Here is a 20293-nt window from a genome sequence, read left to right as displayed (position 1 = left end):
GTGGCACATCTGCTTTAAGGTTTGATCGGTTGTGCATTTAGAGATGGTCCTCTGCCAACCTTGGTTGCAATCAGTGATTATTTAAATTACTGTTGCCTTTTTATTGTTTCGAACCAATCAAATCATTCTTCTCGGACCCCTGGAATCAACAAGGCATTTTCTCCCTGAGAACTCCTGCTCACTGAATACTTTATTTGTTCAAACCATTCTCTCTTCAAACCTAGAGATGGTTGTGTACTGAAGTTCCAGTAGATCAGCAGTTTCTAAAAATACTTGGACGGTTACGTTTGGCACCAAAAGCCATGTGATGTTCAAAATCATTGTACATCCTGTCTCGATGTTTGGTTTGACCTTCATGCCTAAAATTGTTACTGGCATCTGATTGACTAATTAGGTATTTGCATTAATGAAAAAGGTGTACCTTAAAAAAGTGGCTGGTAAGTGTAGCTTGAAAGCTCTCCTGGTGCATAGTTCCTGATGAGCAAGTGCCTTTGTGCCTTTGTGTCCACCTGTACTGAATACTCTCCTGTCTACTGAATTAGTAGTTTGCAGCATTTTTTGCACTGTGGGGTTCAGAATCCTCATTGTTCTGGCTCCTATTCCAGGTGTACGTCCACCGCGAGCCCTTGTGGACCAGAAGTCTTCAGTAATCAAGCACAGTCCAACAGTAAAGAGGGAGTCTCCATCTCCTCAGGGTCGAGTCAACAACACAAGGTAATGAGTTTTTTCAAAAATTCCTCCTCTGTCTTGGAGAGATTGATACAGTTACCCATGTTTTATTTTAAATCTATAATGCTGCATTTGTTGGACATCTATGTAAGTGTTGTTTAACTGAAACTGCCGTCTTTACTCAGTGAGAACCAACAGTTCTTGAAGGAAGTGGTGCAGAGTGTTCTGGATGGTCAGGGAGTCGGCTGGCTTAACATGAAGAAAGTGCGTCGTCTGTTGGAGAATGAGCAGCTTCGTGTCTTTGTCCTGAGTAAGCTGAATAGAGTCATCCAGTCGGAGGAAGATGCCAGACAGGAGATCATACGTGATGTGGTGAGGGGCTTTGTTTTTACACTGTGAAATGATATGCCAAGAAATACAATGTGTATTAACAGTGTTAACCTGTAACCTGTGCACAATATACTATATCTACCCTCTCTCTTTAAACCAGGTGACTTGTATTGATGCTTCTTTTTTGCGTTGTTTTGGAATTAATCCAACCCTTGTCACCATCTCTTCTGGTCTCCAGGAGGTGAGCAGAAAGGTTTACAAAGGCATGTTGGACATCTTGAAGTGCACAGTTTCAAGTCTGGAGCACTCTTACACTAATGCAGGCCTTGGAGGAATGGCCAGTGTCTTCAGCTTATTTGAAATTGCACGCACACATTATCAAACCAAAGGTAAGTCAAGTGTATGTACATTTAATGCTGTGTTGAGCCATGTTTTATTGAAAGATTAAACTTGTTGTTTTTTTTCCCAGACATTTTGTGCTATTAAGTGTAACAGCTGCGGGCCTGTGCTTCTACCACTTATCCATTGTATTAATATTAAGCTTTAAGCTGCATGCAAGAGCATTTCACCACTGTTTTTCCTTCTTTGTTTAACTCTGCTAACCTTTTCCCAGTTTAAACTACAAATTTGATGAACTCTGTTTTTGGACCCTTAATTTTGGTAACGTGGTAGACCCAGAAAAACGCAAGCGAAGCCCTACAGACAGTGCTGGCAGCCCGGGAAGTAAAGAGAGTCCTTCTGGTCGTATGGAGACTGCCAGACCTCAGGGCCTCCTGAATATTCCCCACCTGCAGCTCCCACATCACTCAACGGGCAAAGGAGCCCGCCATTTTGATACCAGGAGTCTGAATGAGGAGAACTTTATTGCCTCGATTGGTGTGTACACCACTCCAGCCCCTGTTGCATGTGCACTGTGAGATCCTCCAACCCCAAAACCCCCAACAAGCTCACCTCCCTAATACCAGTCTCCCACCATCATAACCATCTTAAATAAAGATACCCTCACTTGTCCCAGACCCAGATTCTTACAGGTGTTACAATATTTCACACTCTTTGCCATGAAGCTGTGGTGATGGTAGCAAAAGAAACCCACTACGTTTACTGATAGATGCAAAATAGGATTGTGGTATATCAGCTTAAGAAATGTAATGTATTAAAAGGAAAGCTGAAGTCAGAATTTGGGCTTATTTCCATTGTAGTCATGAAGAGGCTTAAAAAAGAGTTTGGAATATTTCCCTGTCTTTCAGCCTGGACTGCGTGTGTTTGTCACCCCTTCCTTTGATATCTGTGCCTGTGTTTGCCTCCTCTGAAATTCCGTTGTCAGCCTCTTAGCACCTTGACTGCATGTCTTTGTTTTGGTCTTCCAATACCTAAATCTGCAGTAGTGGGCGAGGGAAACCAGAGGTATGGGCATCGATAGTCAAATCGGTGCTTGTCTACGCCTTTTACTGCAGGTTTCTGCAAGGCGTGCTGTAGAAAATGGCAGCTCCTTTGCTCTCAGCATGGAGGGTGGAAGCATCACTCCCCAGTAAACAGTCCCAGTGAAGACACAAATTTCAGTGATTGGTCACAAAAGAATCAATTGACCTAATCTTTTTACATCTTAATCCTGTCAGAATTGTTCTGGGTCTGTATACGGGGGACACTCTTCAGTCAGCCACCCTGACTCCTCTCCTACCTGCACCCCCTTTCCTCCTTTTAGAAGTTGCACCTTCAATTCTACAGAATGCTGTGAGACTTGCATCCCGGCTTCTGCAACTGATCCATTTCACCTGCTGGCTAGTCGGCCTCACAACCCCATCCCATGCCCTTTTCTAGACCTACCAGCTCTCTCTCACTCTCTCTAACCATTGCTCTGGAGAGCTGCACACATGCAACTGATGAAATCAGGGGCCTGCAGTCAGAGCTAAATTCAATCTGACATCACTGTGTGGCTCTCCAGGACTTTTGGCCAGGAGCTATGGGTGTTGTAATGTTACCATAGTAGCTGTTACATGCACTGGATCCAGCTTGACTACAAAACTCAGATTTTTGTCCTGTTGTCCAGATTGAAGCACAACTACATGTTAACATTTCAAACTACCCTATTTCAGTAATGACAAACTCTAAATGCTTTTTTATTTGCCTTGTTTTGATTTTAATGCTCATCCACCATACATGCCTTTTCAATCAGCTCTCTGACTCTCTCTCTGTCTTTCTCTCCTTGCTTGCAATGCATCTTGGGTAGAATTGTGGAGCAAGCACCAGGATAAGCAAAAAGCTATGGAAAAACCACAGAGTAAGACACTTTTCACACACCCAAAGAAAAAGAATAAACAAAAATGGGGTGCTCAGCTGTCAACCTTTCCCCAACTTGTCAAATTCACTGCTGTTTTTACAGATGAATAAGGGGAAATGAATGCTACGAGCAAACGTGTCAGCAATGGACATCTGACAGTAGTCATCATAGTGTTAATGTGAGATTGTAAATTAAAGGTTTTCATATTGGATGGATTGAATACTGCATAAAAGAGACGTACTGTAGATTGGGGTAAATTCAGAAAAATGAGAATGACAGTATATTCTGATAACCTGATGTTCTAAACTCAAGAGAATGTGACAGTGGACTTATTTTTTGCAGTATTGTTGGTATCTCTTAGTTGTATCACATAGTCAGCATTTTTACCACAACCTCTCACAGATAAAAGCCTGTGACAAATGCATCGTTCAGCATTTCATGTTATTTAATCCAGAGATGAGATGACGGCGACTCTTTGTTTTCTACTCTGCACATTTTTTCCAGCAACCATTACTATAGTATGTGCTACTGTTAATTTAATGCACTCTGTACCACAATCAGCTCTGCTAACTGTATAGCTGTAGCTCATCTTCGGTAGCAGCATTTCACTGTAGAAACTAAGACGAGTAAAAAATGAAATTCTACAAGTTAGCCAGGCAGGTATCTTCTTTATTTGGTATAGGGTTGAAGAATATGTCCTAGATTTAAAAAAGGGAATTCAATTTTGTAGTCTCTTTTTTTTTCAGCTTGAGCAAGATTTTATTTAGTTTTCTAGCATTTTTTTCTTCATTTTCCTTGACTTCATGCATCAAAAGAAATGAATACTCGCTGCCCAATCTGACCTCTTTTAACCTTATTCTTTCCAGTTTCAAGTGGCTTGCTGTAAATGATGTGTTTACAGCCAACATTTATGGATTTATTTAAAGGTTTTCAAAACTTAAAGAGTCACAGACAAAGAAAACGGAAAAACAAAGATTGTGTCACAATCTACTTGTCACCATATCTGCAACTACGCAAGTGATAAATAATAAGTACTAATCTCACTTGAAACAGAAACTTTCTCCTTTACCGTCCATCAGTTTGTCTGCATGCCTAACTGCCTGTGTTTGTTGTTTTTGGTGTAACTTGGGCCACATTTGCAGCATTGACTGACAATTAATGTCACGCTCTTGCAGTTATGTATTTTTTGTGTTTGAAACTTCTTCCCAGTTTTATTGCACCCTCTGCTTGCCCCTTTGTCACTTCTCTCTGTTCTTTAAAACACACCATGTGATATTTAACTTGGTTTATCACAAAAACTTGATACAGAAAGTTATGAAAAAATTGCAAAATGAAGTAAAGTCTTCCTGTATGTTAAGTAGCAGAAGCTTAACTTTCCTAGTCTTTGACAACAAAAATCACTCTAACATGGGTAAGGTAGTGTTACAGTGATTGCTTTGCTGTGTCATAATTGTAGTGTTACACTAGAGGCTTTGGCACTTTTAAATGTATGTAGCGTCATTGTTGCTGTGCTATGGTGGCTTTGAGGGAGGCGACACCTTAAGGTAAGAAGCTAATGAAGTTCTGCCCCTGACAATAAGCTGATCACACCTGTGCCCTTCAGGGTCTGATGGGTCAAAGCAGCAGCGCCCCCAGGTGGCTGATGCAGAGGAGAAGAAATCACAGATCAGTGCTGACAGTGGCCTCAGCGTCACATCCGGATCGCAGGTTTGTGAATGGCAGATTGTATGAATTAGTAAATACAAATACTGCAAACACACTGACAATTCATTCACATTCTTCTGTTTTTTTTCTTTCTTTTTCTGGAGTTACAGAAGAGCGACACTGAATCTGTAACAAGCTCAGAGCCACCAATCCTGACAAGAACCACCAGCCAGGACTCTGAAGCCAGCACAGTGGTAGGGCACGGCCAACTTGGATCCTGTGCATTTTGTTCCTTTCCCTTTCAGATACATATTCATCACTGTACTGATTGTAAGCGCCCATAGAATAATTGTAATACAATTAAAACTTTTTTTTCCCCTTCAAAGTATGTTAGTAAAAAAAACCTTAAAACAAGAAACTGCTCCATCTTATTGTTAATATCATGTTATTTGGACAAATTCTTGATTGTTCTATACCGTCTCTTTTAGGATTGTGAAATTAGTCTAATCTTAAATAATGAGTATACCATGTTTGTACAGTATATGCACTTAACTGCCACTGCTGCTAACCCTCATATGGAAAAATTCATGGATTAACTGCAGGGACATTTGTTTCCTTTAAAGGCTGTTATAATGTGTGTTTCACAAAACTAGGTGAAATCTTGTACAAACATTGTATTGTACTGGAAGCAAAAATAGATATATTGTGGTGTTGTTTTTTGTTTATCAGTGTTGGCTGCAACCCAGGGTTTTGAAGACATTTTTCTGTTTCATTTGAAGCAATTTGATCTTTGTGTTGTTGCCCAGTATTTTATTTTCTTACAGCACTAGCTCAGTGAACAGTAAGTAGGCAAAGCAAAAAAAAAGTGTTACTCATGGGCTTTTTTTTAATCAAGAAATTAAACATTAATTGCAATACTTGTAGAATTGCAATTCATTAGAATTACAATACAAATGGAATCAGCACCAACGTATTGTGATTACAGTACAGTTCAAGTTCAAGAGCATATTTTCCCAGCAATACTGCATTTCATGTAAAACTCACAAGTTCATGACAATGTCAGATTTAGTGCAATAATATGCTTCAAACATTTTTCTTAAACCATGAATGATGAGCAACGGAAATGAATGCTAGAAGCTGCGTTTATACACAATATTGTGCTCTAGTGTGTTGTTCTTACACCTGGATCTCTACTTTTAGATAAGCAATAGCTCTGGAGAGACTCTGGGTGCCGACAGTGACCTGAGCAGCACAGCGGGAGATGGCCTCGGCAGGACTGCTCCTCATTTAATGCAGTCCAGGGGGACTCTGTCTGACAGTGAGATTGAAACCAATCCAGCCACAAGCTCAGTGTTTGTGAGTAAAAGACACACAAAGTGAAATATGCAGATATCATCCAGCTTGTAAATGGAATTTAAATGTGTTGTGGATTATTTAATGACTAACTTTGTACTAATGAATGACATAGATTAAAAAGCTCTACAGAAGGGGCCAGGGCTTGACACTGGACCATGTGTTCTATAAAAACTGTAAAAATTAAAATAAAACAATTTCCACCAGTTAAAAACACCTGATATAGAGAGAAAATGTTATGAACTAAACATTTTCCAACAAAAAAACTGTCATAAATCCAGTAAGTGTAAACAATTAAAGCTCAAATGTTGTTAATGAGACAAAACTGCTCCCATGATGTTGTGATCAAAATGGGGCAAAAACATGTACAGTATAGCAAACCTCAGTCATGTGCTGTTGTCCCGCCCTGTCACTGTTGTGTTCAGTGAAGCAAACATTTACACTTGTGTACACTTTTGGTGTCTGCTAATAGCAGAAAGGTGACATTTTCCTGTATCTGTAGGGAAAAACCCACACCCTGAAACCAGGTGCAAAAGAACATATGCCTGCTGTGGCAAAGGGGCTGCCCGTGCAGCCCATGGAGGACTACAGTATGCGGATTTACCTCTGTGAAGGCCTGCTGGGTATGTAGTCTAGTTTGGATACATGAGAATTTTGTCAAAATGTTACAGTTCAAGCTTAAGTTTAAAATATGACCTATCTTGTAAAACACTTAGCTGTTTCAGATGTCCTGTACGTACTGTAACATGTTCTGCATGGCTTAACTAACACTAACCTTGTCAGCTTTGTTGGTTGTCAGAGAAAATCTTTTGCACTGCATAACCTTTAATAACACTGTATTCACAATTAACTTGTTGATAGAGGAAAGTTATTTTTAAGAGGAGAAAGCAGAAGTCAGGCATGTGATGACTTAGAACTGTTGTCTGATGTAACATAATATCATGAAATTGTCTAGTTTTATATAATGATGAAGTAGAAAGCTTGTCACAGGTTTGAGAAGCGAATTGTAAACAGCTATGAAATTCAATGTCAAATGAACAAAATAGATCTTTGTTTTTCATTCAAGTCACAGACTATAAATTAGTGAGAGAATAAGTGGGTGTTGTGTGTCCTGCTCAATCCTTGTTCTTGTTCCTCTGGTGTGGTTCTTTAATCGCTGTGCTCTGGTTTTTGCCATTAATCCCACTCGCTTTCACCTAACCTCCTCCTGCTCTTGCTGCTTTTCTACCGTTCTGCTGCTCCACCTGGGACATTTTTCCAGGCCGTGATAAGAGCTCCGTTTGGGATCAACTAGAGGACGCTGCCATGGAAACCTTTTCTCTAAGTAGGGCTAATCTCATGCCTTTGCACTCTTTTCCTGTGTATGGATGTGAGGTGTATTCATTGTTCGTCTGAAACAAGCTCTGTGTTTAATCTTTGATGTGGGCTTTTCCTGTGTACTGGTTGGTGCTGCACATGTACGTGTTTTCTTTGACATAACATAAAGGTGGAAAACATGAGCACTGTTGTAACATGTGGTCAGATTTTTCCCTCACAGAGATTGAACTGCGGAGTGTGTGTACTTCCATTCAGTTTATTTTTAGTTCTTCCTCATGTCCTTCATGTTTTCATCCAGTTTCCTGACCATTAATGTTCAATTAAAAGCTCAACATTTTATGGTTTTGCATATTGTATGAGTGCATGTTGCCTTCAGGTGCTGTCAGAAATGTAAATTTGATTTGAGCTGAACACTACTGTGAGTAAGTCTTCACTAAAAATTAGGAAATGACACCATCAACATTTCCAGTAGGGTTTTCTTGGTGGTGACAAAGTTGGGAATATATAAACTACCTCTGCCACTGAATAAGTGATATATTTAATACATATTTTACATCCCATGGTTGAGTTAGTTGTAAGGTTGTAATTATGCTGTAGATATTTGCGACTTAATTTCCTCAGTTGGAAAGCACTTAAAGGCACCATCAGACACCTTGTAAAAATACAGCAGTGTCTCTTAAAAGTACTTTAAGCTTTTAAGTACACCTGTTTGTCGTGGGGTTTTATCACAAATCCCCACAAAAGTACACGAGTAATTGAAATTGGTCTAATTGGCTCCAGTGTTGTTTTCATACACAAGTAAAAGTCCAATAAACTGTCTTTTCATTTCTTGAAGCAGATTTATGTTACAGTGTGATTTCCTCACAGGCAGTAAACCAAGCTATAAAAGCTATACAGCTTACAGCCAAGCTATAAAAAAGCAACTTGAAAAATTCAAGTAGTTAGATAGTCGTTGACATCATTTGCTCTGCCATCTCTTCCCATTTTGAAGATAACGTTCACAAGTCAGATTGGTCAGGGTCTGAGAAGAGTGTTGCTCTGAACTTGCTTTTTGATACAGAGGTATTAGTTGAAGGTATGATTGTGGCTTCAACAATATGGTTAGCATTATATTTGAATGTACGATTGTGGCTTCAATAATATGGTTAGCATTATATTTGATGTGGATGAAATTTTGAACTTCAGGAGCTACATGTCGATTGTCCTCACGTGTCCAGGTAAGGAGCGCTCCACCTTGTGGGACCAGCTGCAGTTCTGGGAGGATGCTTTCTTGGATGCTGTGATGCTGGAGCGTGAGGGCATGGGGATGGACCAGGGCCCCCAGGAGATGATTGAAAGGTTCATAATAATATTAATCCTGTTTTTTATGTTTGTCTTTAACTTTTTTGCCCAAAGTTTCATTATTACTATGTAGCATCAACTTTTTTCTGTGGATGAGTTTATATGATACGGAGTATTGGTCCAGTACTGGCAAAAATCACTGCGTCTGGTTGGTTAATCCTTTCAATCCATAAATTTTTAAATCTATATGAATTTAATGGTTCACTCAACACAGGGAACACACTGTAAAGAGAGATGTCAGCCTCCATCATCATGCGATAAGGGAATGAGTGAGCGCTGCAATGGTTGGGGCATTATATTAATTAAACATTAAGAGGTAAAAGACAATACTGGACTGATATTAGTAGATATCTGAGGTTGTGATATGATAGAGAAATCCCTTTCACTCTTACAGGATAACTGTCATTTTAATTTATAACTTGTAGCACCTTCGTTTGTGTCGACACAGATACCTGTCCCTGGGAGATCATGACCGTAAGCGTCTGGAGGATGATGAAGACAGACTTCTGGCCACGCTGCTGCACAATATGATAGCATACATGCTCATGATGAAAGTAGGCACCTCTGTTTTTTTATTTAAATCCCAGAACTGTCAGAATCACCTCTCAGATGCCAGGTGTAACCGTTTACCCTCCAGCTTAGGTCTTGTTTTTCTTGAATGTCTGCTTAGGTGAACAAAAACGACATCAGGAAAAAAGTGAGGCGTTTGATGGGAAAGTCCCACATCGGCCTCACGTACAGCCAAGAGATCAATGAGATGCTGGACAAACTGGCTAACACGGTGAATATGTGTCCTTTGTTTATTCCATTAAATCACATTTACGTTCATGTTCATGCCCGAATCATTTCCTCTGAAATCTCCTGAAAATAACCTTTCTTTGGTGAAACTTTGAGTGATCTGAAAATGTACTTCTAGTTTTGTTGAAATATTAAACTAGTACTACATGGAGACTTCTAATTTGGGCAAACATGCAACATCTGTTAAATATCTACTAACACATTTCTGTACAATTGGATTTTTTGCTAATTTGCACCAAATAATTGGTTCTTTCCTGGAAATTCTGTTATGAAATAAAGCCTCTGTTATGTAAACTTTGTAGTTAGTAATCATTTGAACTGTTTTTTGTAGAATGGTCGTGAACTGTCCATCAGGCCCAGTGGAAGCCGACATATCAAAAAGCAAACGTTTGTCGTTCATGCTGGCACTGACACCACAGGAGACATCTTCTTCATGGAGGTAAGCAAGGTTTAAATAAGCATAAACATGTTTGTGCATCTGCCCCAAGACTTTATTTGTATTTACTTCATTTTTTATCTGATTAACTCAATGATCATTTACATTTCCAAAGCATAGATAATGTATTTATATAGCAAAAGTTTTTTATTCCATGAAAATGTACATGAGTCAAGCACATTTTACACTTCTTTCAGAATTTTCTCAGTAAAGTCTCTGCTTTTCCTTATAAGCTGTTTTATTGTCACGCCTTTTACTTGTTGGGTATGAGTCGAGGCGTTTATTTATTTGAAAACTGACTTTTAAATGAGGATTTGCAGTATTACAATTAATGTTGACTCAATATTTCAGGTTTGTGATGACTGTATAGTCCTGCGCAGCAACATCGGCACAGTCTATGAACGCTGGTGGTATGAGAAGCTTATCAACATGACTTACTGCCCCAAGACCAAGGTGCTGTGTCTCTGGAGACGCAACGGCCAGGAGACACAGCTCAACAAGTTCTATACCAAAAAGGTCAGTCACTGCATCGTGTGCTGTTCTTCACTTAAGAAGAAAATTGATTATCAAATGACGTTTTCATCTTTGTTTTCTAGTGTCGTGAACTCTACTACTGTGTTAAAGACAGTATGGAAAGAGCTGCAGCAAGACAGCAAAGCATTAAACCAGGTATGGAGTGAGGGGCTCAGCCGTGACCAAGTGGCAACAAGTTGTGATGGCAGCCGTAGGAATCTAAACTCTCTTTTTGATGCCTCCAGAATTTAATTTAATTTATTTATTTGTTTCTCTCTACTTCCTCCAGGTGTACTTGTGTAAAAACATTTGTTATTGAACCGATTAATCGACTAATTACCAGTCAGGGTAGAATACAAGTCCACCGCTACCTTTCTGTTGTTCATTGGCACCAGTGCTGTGATTTCCTTGTCTTTTACAAACTTTGTCAGTTTAAGGCCTTTTTTTCTTTTCTTTGTTTTTCGGGAATTCATTTTCATTTGCTCAAAACTCCACTGTGATCTCCTACAGGGCCAGAGCTGGGTGGAGAGTTTCCCGTCCAAGACATGAAAACTGGCGAAGGTGGACTGCTGCAGGTCACACTGGAAGGAATCAACCTTAAATTCATGCACAGCCAGGTAAGAGGGCAGCACCACAGCAGAGAAACTGCCTCCCATCTCACACAAGGGTATGAAAAAAATCAAAATCCCTCATGTTGGTTCAGAGTCCATCCTGGGTCCCTCTGTCCACCTTTCTGCTCGTCTCTCCTATTTGCATCCGTGTAATTTCCTTTTCATCTCATCACCTCTTCCTCTATTGATGTTAAAAACTAATTTTACACAAAATTGCTGACTGTTTACTAATGTTTTAATTGGCATTTACTCACATCTTATTTTTTCCCATAGAGGAAGATTTTTTGTTTGTGCTTTTGCTTTTTTTTGAAATTGCTTCTTTTAGTTTGAGATAGTTTGTGTGTGTGTGTGTCTGTGTGTGTGTGCGTGTGTGTGTGTGTGTCTTAGTATGCATGCAGTTCCCTAAACAATATTAAAACATCCTTCCACACACGTTTCTTTTGACATTTGTGGTGATTAAACCTAATGTTCATTCCTGTGTGGGAGGAGATGATGTGTTAATGTGTGTGTTGTCTATCAGTGGTAAGATGGATGATCTTGAGCAAAGACTTTTCATTAATAATTGGCTATTTAATAGCAACTTTCACATTTAAGTTTGGCCCCTTGAACATCATCATGTCATGTATTGTGTAAAAGACTGTGCTGGTAGATTTAGTGGGGATTCTTATTACTTCCTGTAATTCCAAAAGCAAAGAAACCCGCAATGTTCCCCAACAGACACCCGACATCTTCAAACTGATTTCTCAACAATACACATCATTTTAGCATCAGTTCATTCAAATTACAAGGACAAATTGTCGCTTTGTGCCTTTGTGGTGTCAAGCTGTACAGACAGTTTTCGCTGGATTTGACCTGGTTTTGAGATTTGTTTTTAGGTCTAAGCACATAGTCCAAAAGGCATAGTGTCTGTGCATGTGTGTGTGAAAATGTACAGGTCTCTGTCAGGTGATTCAAAAGGGTTTTAGGAAGTCTCCAAATGAATCATTGTTGTGACTCTGCCTGCTTTTTTCTTCCTGCTATTGCTTTTTCTGCCTCACCCAAGAATTTTGATCTTCATAGAGGTCAAGTGCCACATCTAGGGTTTTTTGTGATTATTATTATTGAGTTTCCTCAACAGGCTTTGTGTACAGTATAATTTTTCTCATCATTATTTTTACAATTGTATTAGCAAATCAGCTGTCATCAAACCTTCCGCAGTCGTTTCTTTTTTTAAATTACTAAATTCATTGTTGAAGTGAATGAGTCCTGGTCCTTGCTCTGGGGTAGTTAGAATAGAATAGAATGGAATGGAAAATGTTTTTTTTCTTTATTGCCTTTATTGTCATTGCAAAAGACAATGAAACCAGTGGTGGTTTTCTCTGAAGACGAGTGTAATTGTGCACTGAGATGGTGTCAGCGGTGATATTCCACATTGTGGCAGGGTTTACTTTCCATCAGAAACTGCCCTCAGTTTATCTGTCCTGCTGTGTGAGCAAGTGTTGTTGGTGCCAGCCCTTGTTGCTGGAGGAGGAGGCATGGAGGACTGACATGTTAAAAGTCCAGGAAAACAAAGGTGAATCCAGCTCGTAATGCCCTCTGTCAAACCCCCACAGTCCTCTCTTTTTTCCTCTTTACAATAGCTCTGGGGTTGATTCGTCTTGTGACAGGTTTTTCACATTGGCTCTATTAACCAGGCTCTGAATCCACACGAGGCTCCTGTGTATATAGCGCCCTCTCGGAGTGTCGTCGAGTGTTTGTGCTCTTCTGTCCGATAATAATCCAAACCATTTCTCTCCCATGCTCTCTCCCCCTGCAAGGAGCGGAAGGTACACAACCACTGCTGTGTTTGCTTATTAGCAGTTAACATCTTATTGGGTTCCTTTTTTGTTTCCTCTATCTTTTCTTTTCACTGTTGTAGCTGTTTGGCAAACCTAAGTTTGTGTCTTTGACTACATTTTTATATGGAAATTCCATGTTTGCATCATATGGGCCATAATGCATCTCTGACTGTAACAGAATGTTTTATTTAAATACCTTTTGCAGTTTACATTCAAATATAACTGCACATTTCTCAGTGGTGAAACACTTCATTGATGAAATGAGCTTTGAGCAGAATACATACATTTCCCTTCATTTAACTGTCACCCATGTATGCGTTTGATCATGGAAACTTCTCATAGTGTGCCTTAATTTCTTTCATTAGCTGTTAAAAGCTTGCATCCATGTGTAGTTATTTTCTTTTTACCTTTCGTACTGAATACAACAAGTTTAACATGGTTAATTTTTGAATATAAAGTGTTTGCTTTTCATCCAGTGTTGTTGAGTTAATAATGTTGTCTTGTTTTGTTTGTTTTTTTGTTTGTTTTTAGGTTTTCATAGAGCTGAGTCACATTAAAAAGTGCAATACAGTGAAGGGAGTCTTTGTCCTGGAGGAATTTGGTAATTACACCATCTATTGATTCTAGGCCTGTACTCGGCACGACAGTAACTCAGCTTCATGGCAAATGTATAGACGAAACAGGGGATTACTAAATTGGATTCTTGTTCTCCTCATGGAAAACTGAGACACAGATTCCTGCACTTGTTAGCGAGGGATACATTCTTCACAGGATGTGGTTTTCTTTCAGCAGAATTTTAGAGCGAGTCACGTTTCATGAAGGTGTTGCTCAAGGACGGAACTGGTGAGAGTCTCTGCAGTGTAATATTTAATAACATTATCTTCATAACATAATATAAGATTTGTGAGAATAGAAGTCAATTCAATTTTATTTGTATAGCGTCAAATCACAACATGCATTATCTCAAGGCACTGTGCATAGACAACGTCATCGAGAGCACAGAAACCCAACAACAGAAAGAACTCTCTTTTAACAGGAAGACTGGTTGGGATCAAAGGAAAAATGGGGCAGAGAAAGGAAGAGAGGGAGAGAAAAAAGAGACCAGGAGCAGATACACAACAATTGTATCAAGTTATACATTATTATAAAAGAGTCCCAGCTCCTTCACATCTACTTGTGATACTGTTCCATCATGGACAGTATACCACATTTCAGATTGTAAACCAGGGTTTAACCGTTTCCAGAATTTTAAAAGAAAAGGTAGAAGTAAACAAGAGAACTAATTAGAAAACTGTAATTATCCTTAAGCATTTTCTGTGTATTCAATCACTGATATATATTATTGTTTGTGCCATACAAATTACCCTGCACACATGTATACAAACACGTGTCATTTAATTTAGATTCAGCTAAACATACTCTGATGTGTGTAACTCCACCGTGAAATGCTGATACCTGCTTCAAACTGCAGCGCTCAGCTCTCTATGAAACAGTGCTGTTTATTTGAGACTGTGTTTTAATATAATTCAGTAGAAACCGGTGGGTGTGGAGATCAAAGACAGTTGGTTTTCAGCCTTTAACTGAGATTTGTGAACAGTTGTACACTGAAGAGAGACGTCTTTTTTGTTTTATCACACAGTTTCAAAACACTCAATAGCCTACTAAGAATTACATGGAGCCTGTTATCAACCAAACAAGCCAAGTACTTCACACCATTGTTGTTTTGTAACACAGTCACTGCCCACATTTATTCCCCAACACGACCCACCTGCTTCCTTCATCCATCTCCCTTAATTCTGTTTTTGTTTTATTTTATCAACAAACAAGATGCCAATCTCTCATTCCACTACTAAGCTATCGAGTTATAACACAAAAATAATGTCAAGGACACGCTGAGCATTTCTTTAATGTCAGGAAACCAATGTGTTATTGCCTAGCAGCACTAAATATAGGAGAAATGCATCACTTACATCACTGTCTACCCTGTAAATGTTTTTCTGGTGGATCTAAAATCTAGTTTAATATTATTTTATAGTTCTAAAAATGAAGGCATTTACTGAAGATAAGACCTGTCAGATGTAGCAAATATAGCTTAAAGAAGAGTCGTGCGGTTTCGTGAGTCATTTTGATGGTAAGTTCACAGAAAGACGTTATTATACGATGATGAGAGGTTGAGAAGTTGAGAGCCAGGCTGGGTTACTGTCGTGTCTCTGTGCTGCTTTTGTAATGTTGCCCTCATCTTTGCCACTATGAAAACCTTCATTCTCCAGCAGGTAAAGTGTTGTCACCTTTCTCCTTACTTATTCAAATGAACTGTGTGCAAAATATTTTCCTCACTCGATCCTTTCACCCATTCAATTTTTCCTCAGTTGTCCTCTGCTTCTCCAGTCACTTGCTTTTCATTTCGGAGATCACTCCAGACTCCCATCAACCCCACCCTCCCCACCATGGCCATCACTCTGTGACAGTCTGCCTCTAGTGGTCGTTGGTGGGACTGTTGTTCTGGGCTGAGGGTGGGGTGAGCAGAGGGGGCGTAACATTTCCTCACCCCCTTCATCTTTGCAGATCTCAGCCTCCTCATCTCTGCTATGGATTCACAGTTACTAATGAAAAGTCAACATGACACATGGTCCTCGGTCTAAGGATTCTTAGCGTTTTGTATCTGCTTTTCTGTGAAGTCTTTTGGTTTTTCACTTCACTGAGGTGGAAGGTGTTGGAATGTTTCAGAGTTAGACTGAAAGGGAAAAATAAAATGCATCCGGCCATTGACCAATATTCTTTAAACACACATGTACATTAAAAAAATTGGAAAATTTGAAGTGCTGTTTCTTTTTACAAATTGGCTTGTGGCTAAGTTTGGTACAAGGCCTCTTTGTTTCGCTTGTAACAATTAGATGTCTTTGTTCAGCACAATATAACACTTTATATACAACAATCGGACAACAATATATGCTGATATTGTTGCATCTGTCATGGGTCAAAATTGGTCGACCAATATATCAGTCTGGCTCTAATTCGTTTACTACTGAAACTTTTATTCTTTACAGTCTCTTGTTATAAGACATCTGTGTTTTTTTTTGTTTAATTTTGGACCATTTTGTGGGCCTTGAACATCTCACCAACAGCTTCAAACATGGGTCGCTTGATTGATTGTAAATTGATTGAAAGATGTGGTAGAATAATTTATTTTGGCATAATGTTAATATATGTTAATAATATAACATTATTTAACATAATATATGTTAAAATAACCATGAATAGGTCTTGCCTGCCAGTGGTTTATTGTACTTGTTAATGTTGGTGAACTCTTCTCAGCCCACATCATGTGTTGCACCTTGTTGACTTCTGTAGACCCCTCCCCAGCTCTCAAACCTGATCTCACTGAGTTTCCTGCTGCCTTTGAATTCTTTGTTTTGTTTTGATAGTTCCTGAAACTAAAGAAGTGGTGATCCACAAGTACAAGACGCCCATGGTGAGTGGACACAGATTCTGTCGGTGCTTTTCAAGAACTGGTCACATTAGAAGAGACCTTTAGAAAACCATCAAAAGTGTTTGATAAATTGAGCGCGCGAGCTCAAGGCGAACGGCGATGACGCTCTACTGCACAACAAAACACAAAGTTATCTGGTTCATTAAGAAACTGTGGCGGGACACATTTGTCTATGATGGGCTGCCACAGTTTAAATAATTCATATTTCACGTGTCCCTTTTTGTCTAATCATTTGTTAAAGGTTCCCTGGAAGGAACTGAGATTTTGCTGTTAGTTAATTCAGTTAGTTGTGCTGTGTTTATTCTTGTTCACCACATGTTTGCTCTGTTTAAACCTCATGTATTTATTACTCATTGGCCAATGAAAATGTAAACACAATTGGCATTTTCATGTTTGAATCTTTAAGCTGCAGCATGTATCTTTGGAACGTCAACACGTTTTCTTTAATTGTTAATAATCAAGCTTAAACTTGCCATTTGCAAGTTTAAAGAAATGTTTAAAGAAATTCTGTGGATTTTTTTAAACATTGAAATATATTATACATGGTTTAAGAGTCTGGTGGCCACAGGAGAAAATGCAGAATTTAAAATGCTTGAAAAAGGCTTCAAACATGGCAGTTTGACTTACTGAGAGCACCAGTGTGTGCAGTTCTGACTTTGATAAGAAGTGCATTATACGTACAGTATATTCCTAACAGAGCCGCCTTCAGCCAGTGACAGTGAGAGTAAGCTGAAGTCTACTCTGACTGTCGCTGTGGTCATTAGCCTTTATTTATAGTTCTAGCAAATGACCAAAGTTATGATTATATCCAGGAGGGAGCAACTATGAGCACCCATGACCACACACACACACACAGTAGCACTTATGAATATAATACATTATCAGACTCACCATTAACGACCCTCAGTTCTTCTTTATTAGCTCTTGTTGAACTGTAACTGCTGATAACTGTTAACATCATCCACCTGTCGTGGTTTATTGTGAGTTGTTGTGCAGGACAACGAGTTTCAGTAGCCTGTGTTGTGTTCACTGACCTGTGGTAAATCGTTAAACGGTTTTAAACAGAAACACGAGGTCAATCACTTATTATCACGTCTTTTTTTTTTACATGCTGTACATCTATTGTATGTTTACACTATATTTTCAATCAAGCAATTTCAAAGCTGCTATTTGAATTCACCATATTTCACCAACTTGAAATGACCATGTGACCAAACCCAACCAGAGTCCGACAATCTGGGTTTTTGACTAAATACACACAGTGTAGCGTCAACAGAGACATGTCGTTCATCTACTGGTCAGATCACTTGACATCAAGCATCAAAGTTGGCAGAGTACTGCAGTAGTTAGTATATCAACTAACAACTGGTGGCTGACTGCACTTCCTGTGAGACCATGTGTGGGAAAAAAAAGAGGATGAGAAACTCCACAGGTTATCTTTTATATCATGAATAATGCAGCAGTCCACATTGACACAGGGTTCACAGGTCCTTTTGACTTGCTTAGTTCTCTTGTGTTTTGCCTGAACCTAGATGTCGGCTAACACCTTGTGTTATCGTCCTCACAGCCATGTTTGTCCCCTCTCTGCAGGCACATCAGATCTGTTACTCCGTCCTCTGTCTGTTCTCTTACGTGGCAGCAGTGAAGGGGAAGGAAGCAGAAGGAAAACCCAAGATACTTTCGCCAAGACCCCTTCCTAGCTAGTCTACACCCCCCCTCTCTCCCCCCACCCACCCCAAATCTCCCCACTCCCTCCCGCCCCAATGTCCTTGGAGTGCCTCTCTACTTGATGCGGCATTTCAGTTCCAAAACCACAGACTTCTGACAATCCATAACTATATTCTAAGCACACGATTCCTGCTCCCTCCTCCTCCTCCTCCTCCTCCTCCTGTATATACAAGCCCTGAGTATTGTGTAGACGTGTTTGGTCTGTGATGTCATGTAAATACTCCCCAACTGCTGTCGTTCAGATGATCATACCAACTAGCTCAGTGTTTGCTAGCTCCGTGCTCCTCTCCGCTCGAGTTTTAGTCTTTTGACTCAACAGTTTGTGGAGGTTCGATCCCCCCGAGGCTCCGAGTGCACGCAGGTCCCGTGCACACTCACCGCAGAGTGGCCACCACCCCCCCCCCGCCTCCCACCCTCCTTTTCCAACTCCCCTCTGTCTCGTCTCCATACGTCTGTGTGACTTACTCTGTGATTATATGGTTACTGTAAAACTTCCAGTCTGTCCAAGTATAAACTGGTGATTTAAAAACAAACAAAGAAAACAAAAAAAAACCCATCCCATTCTGAAAATGCTCCTGTTGCACCAGAGCACTGCATGTACACGCTGCTTTAAAGGTGTTGGAACCCTAAAATACTGTTTGTTCTCAGACACGAGTGTTCTCTTGCTCTAGCTCAGCTTCTCCGAGGCTGAATTACTGTCGTAGTTCTACTGTAGAATTCATCGTCTGTGGTCTGTTCTTATCCACTGCATGTTAGGGTGAAAATAAATATTATATATATATTTCTATATATAGTATTTATTTAATATATATTGACTGTACATTTCTCTGGAGAAAAAAAAAAAGTGTTACAACTTGTTTATTTGCTAGATGTGCAATACTTATTGAGTAGTTAGCCATTGCCAGAGCCAGGTTTTCTTGAGTTAACTGGCTTTCACAGGGTGGAGAATGTCTTCTTTAAAGAAGTTAATAATGATTGGTGTGAATTTGATGATTTAGAGTGGTGTGACTATTTAAAGTTTTGTTTTTAAAAGGTAAAACTAACTAACTCCAGGTCACATATACACCACAATTAGTGATGTCACAGCAGGTGTTTTTAAATAGGTGGTATTGTTGTCTTCTCACAGGTTTTAAGTGACTTCAGAGGCAGTAATATACATTTTGCGTTTTAATTATGTGAATTTAAAACTATAAACTGTATCTGGGCATTTTCAGGTACTAAATCGTGTTCAAAAAAATCATGCTGCAGGAGACTGTTATTTAAATCTTTTGTTTGGTCAGAATAAAGTCAGAGTTGACCCGTTTATCATCGTTTCGCCGAGATAGTAAACGTAACTATTATTCAAATTTGACAAACTGAAACCGGAGGAGCATGAAAGATGAAGCACCTGCGTCTTCATCACTCACAGCAGCACGTTTCCATCCTGTGATTGACTGTTGATTTACCACTCAGACGCGTTGAAGCCTTCAGGCTCTGGTCTCCTGCTCCCAGAGGGTTAATGTCATTTCTGTTCAGTGATAGTACAGAACTGTTCAGTCTGGTCCCATCACAGTGTGTGTGTGTGTGTGTGTGTGGAACAGTTTATTCCAGATCAGCAATATCAGTACAGCCATGTCACTGAAAGATGTTTTATTTTGATTCTGACGTCCTTATATATATATATATTAGAAGTTTAACTGCTTAAAGGAAAACGAGAAAGAAATTCCTTTGACCACATGTCGGTGTAAACGCGACCAAACATGAATCTGAACAGATGTAAATCTTGGGAATGGGACCAGCTCTTTTCTGCTTAAGTCAAAAAAGTTTTTTGTTTTACTGGATTATTGCAACTCATCTCCTGTCGTTGTTCAAGCTAGCTGCTGTTAACAAGAAGACAAAAAACGAGATGCAAGTATTCCAGTATTTGAAGATTATTTATAGAATATCTACAGCTTTGGCAATATAATAAAGTTGTCTCAAATGAAGCCT

At 39.4% G+C, this 20293-nt stretch overlaps 1 protein-coding gene across 28 annotated transcripts in view; it reads left to right on the top strand.

Annotated features, from left to right (window-relative positions):
* The window catches only part of madd (MAP-kinase activating death domain), a 46844-nt gene extending 26555 nt beyond the window's left edge, over positions 1 to 20289 (top strand). For 6 of the 28 annotated variants that reach the window (XM_044030044.1, XM_044030042.1, XM_044030050.1 and 3 more), the window contains 21 exons: positions 606 to 714; positions 855 to 1041; positions 1238 to 1388; positions 1672 to 1875; positions 3227 to 3277; positions 4881 to 4984; positions 5092 to 5175; positions 6122 to 6277; positions 6777 to 6897; positions 7536 to 7598; positions 8809 to 8929; positions 9381 to 9486; positions 9603 to 9713; positions 10062 to 10169; positions 10518 to 10682; positions 10763 to 10835; positions 11190 to 11296; positions 13087 to 13095; positions 13639 to 13708; positions 16533 to 16579; positions 18188 to 20289. In XM_044030044.1, the coding sequence (XP_043885979.1) occupies positions 606 to 714; positions 855 to 1041; positions 1238 to 1388; positions 1672 to 1875; positions 3227 to 3277; positions 4881 to 4984; positions 5092 to 5175; positions 6122 to 6277; positions 6777 to 6897; positions 7536 to 7598; positions 8809 to 8929; positions 9381 to 9486; positions 9603 to 9713; positions 10062 to 10169; positions 10518 to 10682; positions 10763 to 10835; positions 11190 to 11296; positions 13087 to 13095; positions 13639 to 13708; positions 16533 to 16579; positions 18188 to 18301 (2261 nt within the window). In that variant the 3' untranslated portion in view covers positions 18302 to 20289. The remainder of the gene's footprint in view (positions 1 to 605; positions 715 to 854; positions 1042 to 1237; positions 1389 to 1671; positions 1876 to 3226; positions 3278 to 4880; positions 4985 to 5091; positions 5176 to 6121; positions 6278 to 6776; positions 6898 to 7535; positions 7599 to 8808; positions 8930 to 9380; positions 9487 to 9602; positions 9714 to 10061; positions 10170 to 10517; positions 10683 to 10762; positions 10836 to 11189; positions 11297 to 13086; positions 13096 to 13638; positions 13709 to 16532; positions 16580 to 18187) is intronic. The other 22 variants (XM_044030069.1, XM_044030048.1, XM_044030043.1 and 19 more) reach the window with 12 other exon arrangements.
* The last annotated feature ends 4 nt before the right edge of the window (positions 20290 to 20293 follow it).

Source organism: Solea senegalensis, linkage group LG7, assembly GCF_019176455.1.
Source record: "Solea senegalensis isolate Sse05_10M linkage group LG7, IFAPA_SoseM_1, whole genome shotgun sequence".
Taxonomy (NCBI): domain Eukaryota; kingdom Metazoa; phylum Chordata; class Actinopteri; order Pleuronectiformes; family Soleidae; genus Solea; species Solea senegalensis.
Note: the sequence above shows the minus strand (reverse complement) of the source record. Positions and strands in the feature narration are given on the sequence as shown.